Raw genomic sequence first — 21,448 nt, forward strand, 5'->3', positions numbered from 1 at the left:
ATTATACCGAGGGCACGATGGGAACCACCTTGAAGCATCCTCAGTGCACAGGATTGATCCTGCAGGAAGGATTTGAGTCAGCCAGAGCTAAGTCATTTTCCAGGGCCAATAACAAAATAATGGGAAATAAGAGGAAAAGCAACAACAGCTAACCAGGAGGGTCCTGCTGCCAGCAAAGTCCCGCTCTGATACCGTTGGATTTATGAAGGCTCCGTGGAGCATAAAAATTAAAAAAAAAAATGATGCATTTGAATCACAATAGCCTGAAAATTCATTGTCTGGGGGCAATGGTACAGCAAAGTGAGCAGCTGTGATGGCATAGCAAAGGGTGGCTGAGCCACCTTTCCTCTTCGTTGATGACTTTTATGTTTTATGGCCGCTACGCATTATTCTCCTACCAAATAAACTTATCTTCATTTTTCCTTTTCCATTATTTGTTTGTCTTTATTTTTCTGATTATTTCTCTTTGGCGAACACTTGTCATATTACCCAATTTTGTTGTGCTCGTACATAATTGATGCACGCTTTATCTTTCCTGCCAGATCTTTGATCAATAAGAGAAATAAATCCAGCCCTGACCCAGCATCAAACTCAATCCCTTCCACGGCAATGCTGGGCGTCTTCATTCCTTGTTCTCCACTCTGAGTTTTCTGCTTTACTAAATGGGAGACCCCGATTTAATGTCTGGGGTTGCACAACCATCAGCCAATTCCCCTGACAAACTAAGCACTGGAGAGATTACAAATACATCCTCTTCTTTTCCTTCTTGATCGAATAAAGCAATCGGATGCACTTGGTAAAACTTTTGTGGATGATTCCCAGCTTGATGATGCCGAGAAATTAGAGCAGAACTCATTTCATCGATACGCAATGAGCAGAGACGGATGCATCCAGGGATAAATTCAGCCCCTTCGTCTTGGCACGAAGCTGGGTGAGATGAGCCTCACTGCTGGTGATGGAAAGAACATTTATATGCAAAGCACTGAGTTTTGGTACTTCTAACTGGTAGAAATAATAATAATAAGAAGAAAAAGAATGGTTCAGTTGGAAGAACCCTTCAAAGCTCGTCAAATCCACGGGTGGACTTGGTGAGTGGTCATTTTAGGGCCAGGCAAAATCAATGAGGGCATTGTCCAAATGCCTCCTGATCATGATGGGTTTGGGGCATCCATCCAGAACCCCTCCAGGAAGATGGGCTATAAATTTTGTTTAAACCAAGTACTCGGGAAGCATGAAAGAAGACCGGCTGCCAATTGCCGGGATTAAATGCATTTTGATAAATTCACGAGCATGATAGCTCGGAGCGTTTCTGAGATGGCACACGGCTCGGCCAAACCTTATCGGAGCTGTATTTTAAACAGAAAACTCAGCAGCACTGAAGATACAGTCTGCTCCTTGATCTGGTGAATCCTGTCTGGGGTCCATAGCTCCTGCAGTGGGGTTGCCACACTCAGTTCCTTTGACTGAGGTTTTTTTCTCAGATAATAGATTACATCCCAGAGCTTCAGAGGAAATGTCTGCGTACAGATGTGCAGGATCCAACGGCACGGGCTTTTTTTTTCTTGTGGTGAAGCTACAGACCGTATCATACGCTGTACAGCCAAGGACGGATGGAAAAAATAACTTGAGCAAGCACACTCGCTTTCCCAAGAGGAAAGAAGGTTTAAAAATGATTCTGGTCCTTTTACAAGATGAAAGGAAGCAGCCCAATCCCAAAGACTTCTCTACCAGAGAGTGGGGAGCAGAAACTAACCCTGTTTTAGAAAGTGATGTGGATACGGGGAACTGCAGGCTTTCTCCTCCCTTTATCGCTCACCAATAAACCAGGATGGATTAATGGCTTCTCCTCTCCTCTCTGTAGGTTGATAGCTGCACACGAGTTATTTCTTGCTGTTTTATGGGGCATCCTCTGGCAGAAAAGGCCTTAACCCTGGGAAAGGTCTTTTTTTTTTTTTTTTTTTGAACCATAAAAGAAGGAATTGCAGGAAGGTTTGGACTTGTGCTCTCCACTCCCTTGTCTCCTTCCGTACAATGAGATGCTGGGACTACCACAGTAAGAAGGATGAAAAGAAATCCTGGAGGCATTTTCTCTTCTTTTATACCTGCTACAAACCCTTTTTTTCCCCTCTTTCTGCACATCCACTCCTGAGAAGGGGGTTTGTTTTGTGGGAAAAGCTTTAAAACAAAACCAGAATTAACAGATTCTCGCTTAATTGCAATTACCCTGGGATACCCCAGGTTTCAAATGTCATTTGGATATCGAGAATGAGTTATTGGTAGAGAAAGAGCCCAGGAAGAGCCTCCTCTTTAGCAGTGATTTTTGTTCGCAGACAGGTGAAGCGTTTGAAACACTTGCGGAGGATAATTTCCAGCCTCATGAATAACAATCTTTTCCCTTTCTCACTTATGATGACATTTAAAACCAAAGTGGAGTACAGGGCCGCAGTTCTACACTTCACGGCGTGAATTAAATCTGCATACATTATGCAAAATATTCATTTTTCACTTGTTTTCCTTTTGTTTTTATAATTATAAGTGTGAAGTAATTTATTCTGCCAAGATCCAGCCCGTATTAACAGGGGAAACTGAATTAACCGGGGAGACAGAAGCAGCACTTGAAAAAATAGTGCAGAGGTGTCAAATATAAAATAATGGTGCCAAACGAGCTGGGGGCTCGTGGATGGATCCCACTGAAGACAGAGCCTGGAGTAAGGCAGATTAAAATAGCACTTGCTTGGGGTTTCCCCTACACCTTGTCACCTGCGTGGCCTGGGGACTGTGCTGCAGCCACCTCAAAGAAATGCAGGAGCTTCTCCAGAGCACGATATCCCTCTCATCTGCTGTTTTTCTCCAGGGTTTATATAGCTTCTGCTCCTGCTGCCCAGAAACTCGTATTGATTTTTTCAGCTGCTCAGCTGTGGAGAAGCGTTCAGAAGCAAAGGAGTTCACCAGACAGACAGAAAATCGCCACTCCTAACCTCAGACTAAATTTTTCAGCTGGTTTGGGTAGGATAACCAGGGAGAGATACGGCATTCGTAATAAAATTAGGTAGAAAGTGGTAAATATAAACATTTTTCTACAAAGATGACCTTGAGTTAGTGATCCAACCCCAGGACAAGCCAACTGGAACTCCCCTACCTTCCTTTAGCAGCACGGGTGAAAAATAAGTTGTCAGAATTGTTATCAGAAAGAAAACCATTTATAAATTTCACCACAAAAGCTCGGTTGACACCTCTTGGATCATCTTTAAACAAAGCGTTGGCATGGAGAAAAATCCCTCTGGCTGTGGGGCTCAGTGGGGAACTGTTCCTGAAGCACCGGCACCCTCCCGTCTCTGCTCTCTCTTCTGCTTTCTGGGCTCTCTTCTCCCCTTCATTTATTCCTCCTTCCCCCAGCAAATATCAGCTATTCTCTTTTAACCGTAAGGGCTGTATTTCCTCCTAAAACCAGAGAGAACTGCCTGGCAGCAAAAATATCTATTTGGAAAAGTCAACCTGATGGAGATCCTTCTTGGGCTTTGCATGCACCCACCCCACTAAATTTTATTATTATTTTTTTTGTCCTTTTTAGGTTTTTACACCTTTGTGGCCAAAGTGACTTTGATATAGTAACTCCTGCTTTGGCTAGGTCCACGAATCAGACTCAGTGTCTTCAACAGGAGTAAAGCAGGTGTAAATTCTGTGTTGGCCAACACAACTAAGTGCTTCCTAACGCAAAACCCGACTTGATGTACCTCCCTTGTGTGTCCCGGGAGCCTGGGGAGGACAACAGGGAAGCTGCTGTGACCGAGCAGAGGGTGAAGCACGGGCACATCTGCTGCCCCACCACATAACATGCAAGGAAAAGGCAGGCAGTTGTGTCCTCCAATGCCATTGTAATGAAATAGCTACAGGGTATCCACACCTATGCTCGAGTTAGAGAGAAAATAGAGCTGTGCAGCATCCTCATTATTAGATGTAGGTATAATGAAGTGAACCAATTATCCCTGGAGATGAGCATTAGCTCAGAGCACTGCAGGCAGGTTATGAATCTCTGGTTTCCGTCCTGCACGCTGAATAACCAAATTGCTTCATTACTGTTTCTTCCTCAACGTAGAGAAAAAAAGCACCACAACCTCAGCCCAGCAACCCGTTGGGTCTTTCCTTCTCCACTTACCATCCGAAAGCGTGGTGACGGTGACATCCTCGGTGGAGACGCCGGGGCCGTAGCGGTTGTAGGCCAGGAAGCGCAGGGTGTACTCGGTGAACTTCTTCAGCCCTTCGAGCCGGTAGGAGAGCCCCTCCACCTCCACGTTCTGAGCACACACAGACAGCAAGAGGTCATCAGGAGTAACACGAACACAGGTGAGCAGTTTGGGGACCAATATGCTGCTCTTTGAGAAGCTAAACCCTTATTTAAGATGGAATAAAGGGCAAATTCTAGCAGAATAGGTTGTTACAGACATTCATCCGCAACAGGAATTTTTACTACGAGCAGCTGTCAGTCTGGTGAGAGGATGTGCCATTTCTAGGCTGGATTTGCATTATTTTACCCTCCTACAATAAACCTGGAAGAAGTTACACGAAGCAACTAAACCCACGTATTCTACAACGATCACACGTACAACCTGCTACCAACATCTTGATGGCTTAGCACAATGTAAAGGGGGAATTCTAATGGGTCTTTAAACAGGATTTAACATTTTGTTGAAATTGCAGAGCAAACAGAAGAGGGATTTCACCAGCATGAAACAGCTTTTGCAGCCCAAGCTGAATGCCCCCTTTCCCACTCACCTGCTCCCTTCCCGTTGCTGTCTCCGTACAGAAGAGCCTGTAGCCTTGCACGGGGCCGTTGGCGTAGGCAGGGGGATCCCAGGACACGAGGATGGAGGTAGGTGAAGTGGACACAGCCCGCAGGTTTTCCACTGGCCCTGGCACTTGCACTGCACGGGAAGGAAAGGGCCGAGTGAGATCTCCGCTCCCGTGCTGCTCTCAGCCCCCTTATGCAGCATGACCCTCAAAACTTAGACAGACAGAGATGAAAGGGAGGCCAAACCCACGAAAAATAACACCAGAACAAGGTGACAATGTTCATGCAGGTGAGGGAAGACACCCAGAGCAGCCCCACGGACAGGAGCCCACGGGTCTGGCCTGGCTGGGCACAAACACATAATGACAATATTTGATGAATAATGACAATATAAGTGTTGACACAAATAATGACAATCAAAGTGTTGAAATACCTGGTCCTTGAAATTGATATTTAATTCATTTAAGCTGGTAACTGTAGAAGTTTGCAATAGTTTTAGCTCTAAATAGAAATCATTTGAAATGCAAAGTCTGCCTTAACACCAGATTGTGGTGGGTGAAGAAACACAGAAGTCCTCAAATGCCAACCCCAAACAATCCCTTGCCATTGTTCAAGGAACAATAGCGGGTCACCTTTTCTTATGCAGACTGTCTCTTAAAGTGCTCCAATTTCTCTCTGCATGCAAATTATGGCACATTAACTACATCACACTCAGCTTGAATTAGTTCTTAAAAAAAAAGAGCTGAAAATCTTAATAAACTCCTACAAGCACCAGCAGTCCTCCTCCTGAACATCAGCCACGGCGGGTCTCCGTTGGACCAAACCCCAGTGGCGAAGGAAGGTTTTGAGGAGAGAATCCCTCCAGTTTATCTGTGCCTTCACCCTGAACTCCAGCAAAATCGGAAGAAAAACGAGCGATAATCATGGCCAAAATGCAAAGGTTGAGCAGGAGGTTACTGCTGAACACCTTCAGCACCAAATAGCATCTTTTTACTTTCAACAGAGCGCGTGCCGTAGCACAAAATAAACTCCCCGGCTATTGTGCGCACGGCACGGCACCCGCACGCCTTTGATCACATGCAATTCCAGCTTTAAATGTTAACATTTGAAATATTTTGTATTTTCTTCCCCTGGCTTTCCCTTTTCATTCCTTCTCATGTTTCCGACAGGCGTTGTAACGTGCTTAAGGTCTCGATATTTGCAGCGCACACAAAGCATTTCGTAATCTTCCCTGATCCCTTCCGACAAGCAGTCATCTGGAGAAAATTGGCATTAGGTTTTCAATCTTTTCCTAAATTCTGATTTTGCTAAGTAGCAGAGAGGCTCTAGAACCACTTTACGTCCCATTAAAATGAGACATTAAATCGTATTTCTTCTGAAGTTGGTCTTTTACAACTAACAGTGTCCTTTCTCTGAAAAAAAAAAAAGAAGAAAGCAAGGAGGGCTGGCAGAGGAACAGCATATTTTCTGTTACCATGAGTTCCACGTAAACACTTCAATATATTTCCAAAAGCACTGTTTCTCTGAGAATGCCCTCCTGCTCCCATAAAAGATGGGTTCAGTAGCTCAGACTTTTTCATAAACACGAGCTACAACAACTGCTTGGAAAGATTTTGCTGCTGCTCTCCCGACTGCCAGTTTTGGGGTTATTTGGGGGAATTGCTCCCATTCAGGAGTCCATAAAAAAGCAAATAGTTCATGTACACTTGGCAATACTTTGAGTGCCTCCGGAGAAGGGCCGTAACTCCATCCCTCCTCCCATCCTACAGAGCACAAGTGCTGCACATCCACGTCCCGGCCCGGCTGCTGAAACCCCACTCATGTGGGGTGAGCTGGAATCCTCTGGCAAGAGAAATGACACTCAGAGGCATACCTACAATGGCAAAGCTCAGTCAATGTGGCTCGTTTTTGGGGTCAGAAGAGCTGGGGGAGCTGAAGAGGACTTCAGAGCTCAGGGAGGGACACTAGCAGTCTTGGCCACTTGTAGGCTTTCAGACCTCTAGTGACCCTGCTTTGTTGTAGGGTCAGAAAGAGCTGGTATCCCTTTTACAGTCAACTGCTTCTTGAATCCAATTTCTGCTCTCAGGAGCCTTCGCTTCTCTTGCACAGTTTTCCTCTTTGCTGTCATTCGCTTAAAATTTTGATGATAATAGTTATTAAGATCCAGGAAAGATACCAGTGCCTAAAATAGGAATGTGGGCAGCTACGTCAAAAATTGCTTGGCAACTGCCTAAACATGTTTAATATCCCTCTCAGACCTGAATTTTTGGGCTCATGCCCAAGTCCCACTGGAGACCGGAGAGAAGAGCAGCTGAACTCCTCAAGGAGCCCTCTGGCAGGTACAGGATCAAGTAGTAACCCCCAAGACCATTGGTTTGAGGTCTAGAAGATGATATTGAACTTCTCTTGGAGCTACTGGTGGGCTCCAGCCTTGAGCTCTAAGTATTGATGCAGAATTACGCACGGCAGCCTTGGGACGAGAAAGCAGAGCCCTAAACATCACCTTCAAGTCGAATCCCCCAAATACAAGCTGAAAGCTCACAGTCCTGCTTGTTTTATTTATTTTTTCCTCCCTCTTTCTCTCTCTGGTCCCAGAGATCTTGACCTTTGCTGCCACAGCCCGAGCCAACTTCTATTCTCTTCATTGGGATTTCACAAGTATCATTCCTTAGTGGAGTAAAACTCAAGTTGCAATGAACAATCCTTTTGTAAAAACTTCTTGGCTTGCTTTCCCTTGTTGCAGATCAGCAATTTTCTTTTTCTTTTTACTGCTCATGCAGTAACTTTGCTGGATTCTCACAGATGACAACATGTTAGAGGAAAAGCAGGATGAGATTCACAGCGCGTTTGTTCTTTAGGACATGTTCAGTGAGAAGGGTTAGGCAACAGACCTAGGAACTCGTCATTATTTCCACTCTTCCCATACAAACTCTCAGATTTCAGTGCTTCCTGACCATTACAAGCACCCTCAGATGAGTTGTAAGGGAGCAATCACCAATGTTTTATTTCTAAACCACCTGCATGGGATGTCTAAGTGCCATGGGATGCTCTGTCATTCATTAAAACCCTATGAGAAGAGATAATTAAACCAGAGGGAACCTAAAAGATGTTTTTCCTTACTTAGTCCCATGGAAATAAATAAGAGAAGATCTTGTTTTAAGAGGCTGGATGCTTCTGCAGGAGAGCCATGAGCCCGTGTGCAGAGGAAGAAGCTGGTTTATACTGGGGAAAACATCTCTCCATGAGTTAAAACTTATCAAGAGATCACTACTGTAAATAAGAAACCCAAAGAAATATGGGATACAAAAACACAGACTAAAATAACGCCATCAACCAAGTAACAGCCTGCAGTCAGTGAGATAAATTAATTTAGAAAACATGCTTTTGTTACAAAATGTGTTTCTGGGTGTCCAAACATGCCCCGCTTTTGTTCCGAGGTCTGAAAACTGGAAGGAAAACCCTTCTGAATGGAGGAGCATTCAGCTGGAGGCCCCGCTATGCACTTAAGGGGAATGATAGCATCCGCAGAAATCAAAAGCAACTCCTATTGACTTCAACAGGGCCCAAAATTCACCCTTTTATTTTGAGAAACTGCCCAGAAAGATAGGTTACGGCAATCCTGGCTCTGGCTCAGGCTTCCAGAGGGAGCTTGGATAAATAATTTAAAGCTTTTATGCTTCATTTTCCTGCCCATAAAGTGGCATAATAATATATCTCCTACCCATTTTTTATCTTACCTCTTTAGACTGCAAGATTTCTGGGGCAGGAAGAAAAGTCCAGATGAAATAAAGATAAAAATTCTCTGCTCCTTCTTCGCAAATCAGTCAAAGAGAAGTACGTCACTTGGCATAGTGTGTCTCAGCAGATTTGGAGCAAAATTACGACTTGCTTCTAGGCAGAGAAGCTTATTATATATGAAAATAAATGATTAGATGACAACTGGTGGGTTCTTCTTCGTACCAACAACCTCCATGAACCACAAAAGGCAGGGAGCATGCCGTGTAGAGAGACCTCGGCCATGGAGAATCCTTCTTCTCGTTTAGAGCCCTTGGAGTATTTTCACTGAGCTGGATTATTTTGGGTAAACACGGTTTTCAGAGAAATCAAAACATTGGGAAGACGCGGTGACAGCTTTCGCTTCTCGCAAGGAAAACGAAACAAAATATTGCCATGGCGCTGAAACACCCGGTAATATTTCCAAAACAGAAAAATGCATTTCCGAAATATTTCTCAGCGGCTTTCACATGACTTCAGTGTAAGCTTTTCATGAGCTTTACATGCAGGATGACAGGATGAAATATATCGGTTCATTAGGGCAATGAAAAAGGAAAACAATCAAAAAAATACTTCAAAATACAGCCAGCATTTTGTTGACTATTTGTATGAAGACGACAGCTTCATAATTTCCTGTGAACCATGAGCCTCCAGTCTTTTTCCTACTCTTCCTCTACTCACCCTATATTTAAATTGATGTTTTAATCCCATTTTAAAACCTCCTGCTAAGAGGAACACCTGAAGCTTTGGGTTTCACCCAACAGAGACCGTTATTGCCTCTGCCTTAAAACTTCTTCACCCCTACAGTTTTGGAGCAACTGGGAGATTGGGAGAAAAGGCAAAACCGCTGCAGCTTCCTTTGGGAAACAAATTTCAACTTGTGGATTTGGTCGGATGGGAGGAGACGGGAAGGAAGAGAACACAGATGGCACCACACGCTCTGCTCCATGAGGACGTAAGCACAGAGAAAGAGAAAAGGTTTTAACTTCTTTCATGAGTAATTTCTAAGTGGACACCAAGACTTAAAGAAAGTCTCAGAAAGAGGATGCAATGTCAATTAAATTCAGTTTTAATTGCAGTATTTCATATAGCAATGCAACTTTCTAATGAGACCGAAGCTTTTCAAAGGGGGCAGCAGAGGTGGTCAGAAAAAAAGCACCCAAAACCCACCCAAAAATAAAAAAATAAAATAAATGACTGCATTATTTCGGGGAGGCGAGAATCAATCTGAGCTTCAAGAAAAATGTTCAGAATATTTCTTCTCTTCTTTGATGCTTTTTCCCAAAGTCTTTAGGAAGCTGTACAATCCCAGTTTTCATTTTTCTCTTATTTCATCCCTCTTTATATCCCTCTCTTGTTAAAAAAACACTCATAATCAGCCTCCCCATGAAGCACAGGACCCACATTCTCAGCAGGGAGACATGGACGGAGTCACTGAGCCTGCCTTAAGGTACCGCATTTTGTTCCCCAAGGGAAATGAGAAATTCAAAGGAAAACGGAAAAGATGCAAAACAAAAGTCATGACATTAAAGCTAAGCAGATTCTGAAGACTAAAATAGCAGGAGATGGTCTTCAATCTCAATTATCAGTGCTAACAACCTCTAACAAGCAGTTCTTCTTCAAGTTTATTCATACCTCGAGAGCCAAACCTGTCCCCGAAGCACAGACACGGCCCCAAAGGAGGCAGGGAGTGGACAAGGAATACAAGAACGGTGGCAGGAGCGATACTTGCCGTGGGAGAAAGCTTCAGCTTCCCCGCAAAATAAATATTTATCATTTCCATCTTATTTGAAATGATCACCGGGTTGAAACAAACAAAAACAAGGCAGGGAGCAGAGGACAAAATTCATACTGCAGCCACGTCTGTGGGATTGAAGCGTGTATTTTCCAGCACCCGAGGCAGCACTGAGGCCAGCAGGGAGGTCGGAGGCGTTACCTGGACCAGCGCTGGGGACAAACCAAGTGTCCTAAGGGCCAGGCTAGAGCGAGACCAGAGCTGCAAAGTGAAGCATGTACCTAGACCAAAGACCCGGAGCTGTCTGACCCCCCGCGAGTAAAAAGAAACCTATTTCAAACACGTTCCCTGCCTGTGATGCTTCCTAGGGGGAAAAACGAGAAGCAAATAAAAACAACGGCCAGAATGAGCTCTAATTGCAAAGCGGTTTCAAATTCAGGAACTGCAGCCAGAAGCCAAGCTTCACTCCCAGGAAAAAAAAAAAAAAAAGGAAAAAAAAAAGATTTAAAGGCCTTGGGAGAAATAAGTGGATGGAAAGCTAGACACATGAGTCAAAGAGACAGAAAAACAGACGCCACCATCTTCTCCTTCATGCCTGCCCAACATTTAGCAAGGAAGACACGTTCCATTAAAATTTCAAGCAATCGAAAACCTCTCCCCCCCTTCCCCAGCCCTCCCCGTAAATTACTCATAAAATTAAAGAACCATGTAAGAACGGCGTAAAGTTACCCCGGGGTGCATTTTACGGAGCCATTACGGAAGGATACACACAAATGAGGGGGATATTAATGACTCCACACAACACATTTTTCAGCACTGCTTCCCCCTTTCATCCAACGACGAGAAAAATTCCCTGCCGAAGCAATCCACCGGAGATGCTGGCTTTTTTTTTTTACCTGCCCTGACCCTTTCACACGTTGATAAACATCTCCCGTGTCTCATGGCGGTGATGCTGTCCAAACCTCAAGGGGCCATTCGTTGTTGGCCATTCGTTATTCGGGGCTCTGTTGGGTACACCCGAAATTTGGCAGGGTGAGGACGCCGCCTCGGACAGAGACGAGTTTTTCCTTTCCAGTAATAAATGTGGTGTTGTTGGGAGCTGACGGATGGGGAGCAGGAGCCTCTTGTCCTCCGTTCATCACCGTGACAGCCAGTGTGGGCTGGAGCACAGGAGGCTCCTGACGGAGCCCAAGGGCTCCCTCGTTAAACGGGACTAGCCGCAGGGCTTATAAAAATTATTCATTTTTTATTCCATCAGTACACAAAGGTCTGAACAAACCAACTGCTGTTGACTAGCACGAAATGATTTAGTATCATTTAGAGCGACAATATTATCGGCACCATGACAAACTGATGCCCAAAACCAGTTGACATGGCTCTAGCACCCTCTGAAACACTCAACACCCAACAGCAGCTGGGTCCGGCCCTATTTGGGGACCCCGAGAGGTATCAAAAACGGATGGGTCTGATGCAAGACATCAGAAAATTCAATTACTCCAGCACATACAAACTTAATTTGTGCGGGTCAACATATATGGAACCGATTGTGCCTGATAAAATCGTCATCCGCGTGCACTTTAAAGACAATGCTGCCTTCCCTTGCTTTTCATGTCAAATCTCATTGCGTTCATGTTAATGATCTTTTAATTTTCTATGTGGTTTTGACATTTCTCTGACAAACGCACGTTACAAGAGACTGCGACTGGAATTTTGTTCGTGTCCTTTCAACGTTTCCTGTGCAACTAATGCCTTCAAAGGATATTTGGATATTGTCTCCACTGCGAAACTTGGAGTGAGAAGAAGAAAACCAACTTGAGCAGCTTCTGGTGCAATTGCTTTAACATGGTATCAATGGCAGGTTTTGTCTTTTGAGACAAAAAACTTAGGTGCAGCCAGCCAGGGATTAAATAATATATGTATCTTCCCCATCATAATCACAAAAAATGACAAGCTCTTCTGACAAAGGGACTGATTTCTGAGGCTGCATGCACCAGCCCCCAGTGGGAATTAAAAGTCATTAGTGTCAGCTTCTCTGGAAACCTGGATGCCGAGTGAAGTAACTCGGAAAGACATTGATGAACTCTAAGAGCTTACGAACTCTACCCTCGGTGTTTGCCTCCCCTTAGTAATATTCATGTGTGCTGTATGATAACCTTACACTGATCAGGTTGGCTCTGTAGCTACTCAAGTCCGTCCACGCATCCGTCTGAGCCCAACACGTGGATGTCCACCTGCTCTAAGTCAGCTAAAAGTTTAAATATCGGTTTAAACAAAGTACTGGTTGGCCATGTAAAAACAGAGCTATCCAGTCTAAACATTGATTTGGGTACCGATGGTCGCTCAGTGATGAAAAAGCCCTGAAATGCCTTGACTTTCTGCTGCTCCTTCTCTTGGACCACACAGAAAACATTGAAGTCCCTGAAACTCGCCCTGGCCCACGTTGAGAGACACACACATATCCCGAGGATTTCCTGTGCTCACATCCACCTTCCCCTCATTTATCATCTCTGAAATACTGGTTTCCAACCCAGCTGCCAGGCAATTTCTTTCCTATAAGTACGCTTACCTCTTTCTAATGAAAACAGGAACCTGCTGTGATACCATCTCCCATTGTGAACCTAAAACCTGACACTCCCAAGAGCCTGCAGTTATCACTCCCAAATAACCCTAGGACAACTGCTGATCGTAGTCCCTCTTCCTCTTGGCTTCAAGATGGGTGGGAGGATCCAAAGTGGAGGTCTACAAATGCATCGAGCCCGGATTCTGGCCACAAAACCACGCTGGTTTGGGACCAGAAACCTTCACCCAAATGGAGAGGGAGAGCCCAGGAGCATTTAATGCTGCCCCACTCAGATAAAAGGCCTCCTAACTGAGGGTTTCTGTGAAAGATGGGGAGGAAAAGGTTTAATCTTTGGCCAAGTGGCTGCTCTATGCAGAAGACAAGAAGGTGGGGGCTCGCCTCCAGGGGCAACCACGGGGTCTGAGATCTGCTCCCACAGGAGGTGGCAGACATACAGGTGGGCTTCTGCAAGTAGATATGAGCAAACCTCAGAAATCAGGAGTTAGGCCTCAGAAAGATGCCATTATTAATTGTCCTTCACAAAGCTGCCCGGGTAGAAGTTGAGATGTCAGCGCACGCTAAATTGATTTCCCTGGGATGGAGATGATAAGGCTGCAGAGATGCCTCCGCGTTTCTTTGGGGCACACCAACATGCCTCCCTATTCATCTTCTCTTCCAGCAGCTAACACACACATCACGAAGACGCAGATTTATTAGGAAGCGGCCTTTAATTCCTCAGGGATGTGAAAAGCCGTGAGCTGGTCCCGCAGCGGGGAACCCCTTTCAAACCTCCGATGGACATTTTCAATCCCCTGTGCAAGAATAGATGCCTTTCTTTATTCTCTACTTCCAAGCTGCTTTAACAGCATCTTGAGGAGGCAAAATAATAACTCACAAAGTCTCCACATGTGGTATGAAAAGATTAGACATGGCTTAAGCAGGCAGGGATTTAAATCCGGGCCGATAATACTGTAGTGAAATTATATACCATAAAGGCAAGGAAAAAGGGGTTGCAGTTTACAACAAAAAAAAAGGAAAAAGGGGAAAAAAAAAAAAAAAAAAAGGTTTAATCTGGGGACAATAACCTTCATATAAATCCAGCACGTATATTGTGGATGATTATTTCAAAAAGCTGGGACTTGTTCTGTTGATCTTTTAAACTGATTACCGAGCAAATGTATGCACTTTTAGAAACAGGCACTGACAGACATGAATTTCAGATGTCCTTTTTCATCAGCTTTTTTCTTCTTTAACAATGCCAGATTGCATAATACTTCGGATATTTTCAAATAATGTGGAAATTCAATTTCGGGGCAGCCATGTAATTTATTGTACAATAGTTACAGCGTGTTCTAAAAGACAGCCACACCGAGGCTGACTGCCTCCCAGGACCAGAGAGAGTTGTTTCAAAAATGATAAGATAATTTGGTCACCGGTGAAAAGCGAACAGAGAAATGGAAAGCAATATTTCCTCCACGCTCTAACTTGACACTTTAGAGGAATCTTGAAGTTATTAAATAGGAAAAGATATTCCATACGTCTACGCTTGGCGTTAAACAGAGCGGGTAACTCCGGGCTGTGGCAGCATCAGTCAGTAACAGCAGGGGGAAGCGGTGCCTGCTTTTCACCTGGGCTTTGCAAAGAGCAAGATTTCCCCAGTGAAATCTTATTTTCCTTCTGTAAATATACGTATGCGTAATGCAAACATTTACAGGATCGTGTGTACGTGCATCTGCACGTGTTTTAACAGAGAGAAATTGCTGATAGTTAAACGATGCTGGTGCTTATTTGCTTAAAATTTGCTTATTACTTTCTAAAAACTCAGATTCCTAAACTGACTTTCAAGCATTATTTACCCAAAAAGGGCTGAAATACAACTCTGGTTATGTTTGCACACAGCAATTGCATAATTGGAAAGAAATGCAATAAACAGCAAAGCAGTCTCAGAGCAGGAGCTGAAGTGGTTCCTGCACCCATCTCTATTTGAATGGGAGATGCTCTGGTCCCCAGATGCTAAGAACTGGTTATCAACACCATTTTTTTTGAATAACTCCTCTAAACAATGAATTTTGCTGTGGGAGGGCTAAAGTCACATTGCTTTCTCTGCAATAGCCCTTCTTGGACTTTCCAAGGGAGAAAAACTGCCATAGGATAAACTCAATAAATTCCTCTTCTTTCTGGAGACCAGGAAATATTTACAGATGAGACATGCAGAATGTGTAAAGGCAGAACTGAAAGCTTCCAAGTACTCCAAAAATTAATAAAACATACTTAGAGGTGAATGTTAACTAATGGAAAATACTCATTTGTAAATACAAATACCAAAGCCTACGTTTCAGCATCATTTACGCTGTGACATGACAGACGATGGGACGTGTGAGCATCAAAGCTGCAACTCAAAACTGTGACAGAAGATGGGACGTGTGACACCAAGGCAGAATTGTGGCCCCGACCCCGACCCCACTCACACTCGGGCTGCGTGGCCACCTTGACGGGCTGCGAGCTCTCGCCGGGTCCCCACTCGTTGAAGGCCACCACGCGGAAAGTGTAGGTCTCCTCCGGTCGCAGGTTGCCCACGGTGAGCTGGAGAGTCCCGGACTGCGACGTGTTGACCGCCCGTTCCCTGCAACGACAACAAAACCAACTTGAAAATGCATTTTGGGTACTTCTTTCTGCAGCCAGTAGCTTGCAAGGTGTGATTACTTATCAAATTTCGGTTCAGAGCTTGTTTGTCTGTAAGGTTTCTTTTGATTTCTGCTTTCAAAAACTTAATTCAAGTAATGGTGCCTACTGGGAATGTGGCAAGCGCTACAAAAGGCTTGTATTTTAGCACTTCAGAAGTCATATGGCATGTTGGTCCTTTGCCTTTTTTAATAAAACAGCAAAGTAATATTGATGGAAAAACAATCTGCAAAGGGAAGCGGGTAAAAATGATTTCCTAAGGATAGCGTGCCTGAATACTTCTCTGTGACAGTGGCACCTGTGGTATATGAAATTCTGGAAAATTGTATGGTTTGTAGCATTGATTTGGTAAGTCTTTTACATTACCTTAGTAAGAAATTAAAAATAAGTGCACCTATACGGTGCAATCGGCACCCACATCACCATGGAGCATCCCTGAGCTCAGCCAAACCTGCGTTTTATTTAGGCTGAGGGTGCTGAGCCAGCACCAGACTCTGATCCTGTGCAGTTTGGGATGTAGGTGTGAAGTGTTACGACGAGACAACTCTGACAAAGCCCATTCTGTATCTGGATTTGTATCTGAGGAGTCCTGGGGCTGCCATTCCTCTTCTCAGGGCTGCCCTTGGTGCATCACAAACCAGCCTCAGCCCTTCGGAGACATCAAAGCAAGCGCTTTGGAATTAGCCTCTGATAATGGATGCATCTCCACAGGCAACCTCAGCAGCTTCAGTGCTCATCTTCTGTTGGCGATGGTCCCAAATCCCACCGGTGACAGGCCACGCCACCCCTAGATAAACACGAGTCCACGTGAAGCTCGGCTGCTCCTGCTGGAAATAGCACCCAGGCGGGCAGTAGTTGGAGGTCTCCATCGCCCACTCCATCTCACAGCATTCACCCATCGTTTCCAAGGCTAATTAGCTCAAGTCCAATTCTAATTAGCTCGAGTCCAATTCTAATTAGCTCAGGTCTGTGCCTAGGTAATCTGATGTCTTCCAGTTTGGGAGCAGCAATGAAAAGTAGAAGCTCAGGGGAGCAGCCTTCAGCTGAAAAACCACACAAGTTTCCCTGTTCCTAGCCAGCAAGTGCTTTCTCTCCATGCACCTCAGGAGAGCACTGAGCAAATTAAACCTTTCCATGTTTTATTTCCCATAATTTCGGTTTTCTAGCTGAAACAAGAGCATTTTCCAAGCACAACAAGAGAAACTGAGAGGCACGCTCATCTCACTGCTTTTCTACCCCAGATCAGTGCTCTGAGGCTGCCTCGTGTTATTCCCTCAAAATGCAAACATTTTCGTTTCCCTTGCTTCATTTCTATACGTGAAGATCCTGTAACTTCAAACCAGTAAGAACTGGACTGCAATAAAAAAGTGAATGTTCCCAATCCGCCCGAGTAGGGACCGAAAAAATAACCAAGCAAAAACCCCAGGGCTGAGACCAAGACAATGGGGCAGTGCAGGAATTCCCTAAAAAGCACAAACGTCCTCGAGCCAGGCACCTTTACACTTGGGGTTCTCTTTTTCAAGCCTGTCTTGGCCATAAATTACGGGCTAAAAATAAAAGCCCTTGACTAAAGTCATTTGTGTCCTTGTAAAATGGAGGCCTCGACATGTAATTTCCAGTGACTGAGGATCATGTTACATTACAGTATCAGCATGTAAAAAAAGATAATTACAGTCCCCATATATCTCCTAGGTGTGTAACAAATGCTTTTATAATGTTTCAAACACCTAATTAGTTACCTCGAGTAAGACAAGTCATGTTAATGCTCCTTGCTGTGAAATGAATACTATTAATTTTAAAACGGGTGGACTTCCACCACCTTGAGCTCTTTTTTTTCATCCCCTACTATCGTTTTCCCAGGAAATAACACAAAGTCCTTGATTATAACAAGCAAAACCTCCGAACTAATGTAAACAGTTCATCTGGGACTGATATTTTAGACCTTAAGCTGAATTCTAAAGATAGGCTCTAATCAAATAGAAGTTTTTGCATTCAATTAAGCGGTCCCTTGATTCATTTCTTCGCTCTGCGCCGTGCAGGCAGTGAGTTGGGGAGCTCCGTTGGCTGCTCGTGACTACCTGTGTATTCATTAATTTGGCGTTGAAAACAAATTGTAGTGAACGTTCAACTGGAAACAAAGCAGCTCCCCATCTTGCAAGAGCCCTTCATCGAAGGAAGTTCGTGTTATGTCGGAATCCCGTTGATTGCCAGGAGCGTTTTCCTCCTCCTTTTCTGTTAGGATCAAGGCATCCCAGTTCATTCATTTTATTTATTCATTTATGTTTGCAAACATTCAGTTAAAGAAGGATGGCTACAAATCAGAACCCATTATTTAAACCAACTTGCCGTTTCCAAGGTTGCAATAAAACACTGAACACTATTTTGGGGCTTTGTGTCTCCTCTAAAATGTCAAACAGGAATCTATTATTGTATAGATATATTATTGTATAAATATTTCTCTCTTATAAATCATTTTTTAATTTAAAGCTTTAATTTTTAATTTTAAACATAGCACGTAAATTCTCACCGAGGTGGCAGAATTCATTCAATACTCCGGACAGGCAATTAAATATGGCTTGAGACTACATGAGAGGGGTTATTTTTCGTTCTATGGCTACAAGATCAAAAATAAACAATGCCTCTTTCCTTGTGATGACTAACACACACAAATATCAAATGCCCGTGTGAATCAATGCTCACTCGGTACAGAAGCAAAGCAGCGAAGACGGATGAGAAGAGCAAACAAACAATTAGGCTGAGAGTGGATCTGAACAACAAAAAGAGACCAAAATCACCAAAATTCAAAACAAAATATTGATCAGGTCAATTTTGCAAATGTTCTCAAGGAAAAGTTGCAACTCCGAAGTCGTTTTGTAATTAACTGGTGGCCACATCCAGATGCAAACGCTGTTGGTTTTGAGGAATTTTATAGGTGAATATATTTAATATATAATTATATATATAATTTCGGTGTTTTCCACCTGAGATGACCTCTAGCAACGAAAAAACGTAATTTGAAGTTCAGTATGGATGGATGAGATGTGGGCAGCACCACTCCCAAGAGCTCACCAGTGCAATGGGAAACACGGCAAGAAGGCAGAGATTTACCTCTTCCATTGCAGAACTTGACAAGCATTTTTAATCTTTCAATCGACCTTATTACTTGGGTATGAAAGAGTTTGTTTTCGGGGAGCTTATAATGTCAAATGAAAGGTAAAAGAGCTCCTTTCTCTCCCGAAACTGCTCTCCATCAGGGCAGGATGGATTTTTATATTACGTCTATGTGTGTACCTTGCAGAGCTACATCCATTGAAATTCATGCATTATATTCTAATACCATATTTAAACAGAAAAGAAGAACAATAAAACGTGTGCTTCGGTTATGTATCTGCTAACAGATCCTATACATGAAAAAATATTTGTTCCTTTTTTGTCAGTAGTCTGCTATTACCAGCAAGTGGTACGGAGTATATCACTTTTTAATCTGAACTTTTTCTCAACCCAGCAACTTTCCTGAGTGCAGAGGTATTGGTTGGCTGTTTATTTCCTAATAGATTTCAGGTTTGTTTTATCCTTTCCTCAGAACCCTGCCTTTTACCTTTAAGTGCTCTTTCCAGTCATCCTTATCTGCAAGAAAAACCATTTGATCCCCCGCCGGATGCCTGGCAGAGCACGAAGATTAAAGAGCATCCCGTCAGAAGGGCCCTGGTGATTACAGCACAGCAATAAGCACAATCGCTTCCAAAAGTGGCTTCTTTCAAAGGGCTGAGCCAAAGAGCCCTTACGGTGGAGTTCAAAACAAAGGGACAACTTCTCTGGATTGTCCCCAAAGCCACCGTGTGTGCTGGTGCTGCCTCCTGCCACGCAAATCGTCACGGGGTGAGCTCCTTATTCCAGACTTGCAGTAATTTCTCTGACAATTCCTTTGCATCCCTGAGGTTAATGTCAAACCCATTTGTATTTTATCTTTAAAAAAAAAAAAAAAAAAAAAAAGAATAATAGCTCTTTTGGAAAAATAACATGTAAACAATGAAGTCAAAGAGCTCAAAAATTCCACGGAAGCTTTCAAAGAAAAAAGACACTGATTTCATCCTGCTATTCTTCACTATTCTTTTCATCCTGCTATTTCTTTATTTTAACACAGGGCCCTCAGTCTTCTGCAGGAGGCTCTTGAAAAAGGTGTGGATCTTGTTGGGAATTGGCCTAATGCCTCTCGCTGGTACTCAATACTTCGAGCAGCACCACAAATTCTGGAAGAAAATTACTTTTCATGCAAGGGAATCCAGGGGTGGGGCTCCTTTTACATCTTCAGTAATTCCAAACACACCAACGAGTCCCAAAGGTTTTTAAAAAAGTAAAGAAATGGGAATCCCCTTGCACAGCACACGTCCTATCCCACTGTGACCAGCACTGATGGGTACAGACAAATATTAGGACCCAGTTGTACAAAATAATTGATTCTGCCGTGTGAATCCTCGTTTTGTACCCAAACTGGGAGGGACATGGAGACAGCTGAGCATCCTCAGCTTTACACACACAAGCACCAGTCGCCAGCCAGCAGTGAAATAAAGGACGGGATACTCGAAGCGAGTTCTTCGGAGTGATTGCACAGGAAGGGAAAAGCACAAGGTTCTTCTCAGGCATCAAATAATTTTTGTACGGAAAATAAAACCCAAGTAACTACGCATTACCTGTTCGAGTGTGACATGAGCATATATCATGAGGAATCGGGAAAAAGAGCAAATAATCTCTAGTGCCGTTATAACAAAAGAGCTATCTGCTGGGCAGCAATCAGCCGTGGCCGGAACAGCCCAGGCTGGCCTGCTGCACTCACAATCATGTTAAAATCTTCATTGTCCTCTCCCCAACTGTTTTTGAGACCTTGCAGTGCTCTAAAAGCATCCTCCTCTCGATTTGTTGATTAGGGCTCAACAAATTCGCCTCCGCTGGGGATGCAAACAACACTTGAGCCCGTGGCTTCAAGGGAAGATGAAAGGTAAAACATGGAGCTAACAATGCTTTATTTTAGATGGCCGAGTAATAGCCGGAGGGGTAGGATCCATGGACATCACTGTCATCCAAAACAGTCCCTCGTAGCAAGACGACAAGTCTTGTTATATAAACGTTGACGTGTCGTCTACAAAAATAGACCGCAACAAAAGGCACCGCCGGCCTCAAAACATTGGGTTCGATTTGTTTCGTTTCCACACGCAGACAGAGGGAAGAACACAAGGTTAAGAATCTTTTGCAAGACAATGGTAAGGAGCTCAGGGGCTGTCCTCAACGAGGGACAGTCCCCTGGGCTGCAAGAGGACACCTACCTGTTGATGCCTTCCCTGGAGAAGAAGACCGTGTATGCCTGGATGCTGCCTCGGGCTTCGGCGGGCGGGCGCCAGCTGAGACGGACAAATCGGCTGGAGACCAAGACAGGGACCACATCTCGGGGGGCAGAGGGGAGGACACTGGAGCTTAGGACAGCTGGAGGGGAAGGAGAGGACACAGTCAGAGAGGCCGGTGGCACGGAGGTGGCGGGGCTGGCGGGAGGCGCCGTGGAGGGCACGGCTGAGGTGGCACGAAACAAAGGGCCAAGGTGGCACGGAATAAGTGTGAATAAATAAGAAGGGATGAAAGAAAGAGGGAAAAAGAAAAAAAAAAAAAAGAAAAAAAAAAAAACTAACAGTAAAATCACACCTTAAGACATGGCATCCTCAACCAAACAGCAACATGGAAAACTCAAGTCAGCTACTTCCTCAGGATACTTGAAAATTATTTCTTGTCCGTGTGATCACAGCGTCTGATATATTCATTGCTTCGCTCCTATTTCAGTGCTCTTGTCTTGTACGCCCCGAGCAGCATAAGTATTTAACCTCATAAACATGCAATAACTGGCCGTTCAAAGCCTCAAGCC

At 44.1% G+C, this 21,448-nt stretch overlaps 1 protein-coding gene across 1 annotated transcript in view; it reads right to left on the minus strand.

Annotated features, from left to right (window-relative positions):
- Positions 1-21,448, minus strand: part of LOC311426607 (netrin receptor DCC-like) — a gene marked incomplete at its 3' end in the record, with an annotated part of 357,717 nt that overhangs the window by 105,347 nt on the left and 230,922 nt on the right. The window contains exons 8-11 of the mRNA XM_084503074.1: positions 20,862-21,018; positions 15,327-15,481; positions 4,774-4,922; positions 4,157-4,295 (exon numbers count right to left, since the gene is read on the minus strand). Of these exons, the coding sequence (XP_084359200.1) occupies positions 4,157-4,295; positions 4,774-4,922; positions 15,327-15,481; positions 20,862-21,018 (600 nt within the window). The remainder of the gene's footprint in view (positions 1-4,156; positions 4,296-4,773; positions 4,923-15,326; positions 15,482-20,861; positions 21,019-21,448) is intronic.

This window comes from Aythya ferina (genome assembly GCF_964211825.1).
Source record: "Aythya ferina genome assembly, chromosome: Z".
Classification (NCBI taxonomy): Eukaryota; Metazoa; Chordata; class Aves; order Anseriformes; family Anatidae; genus Aythya; species Aythya ferina.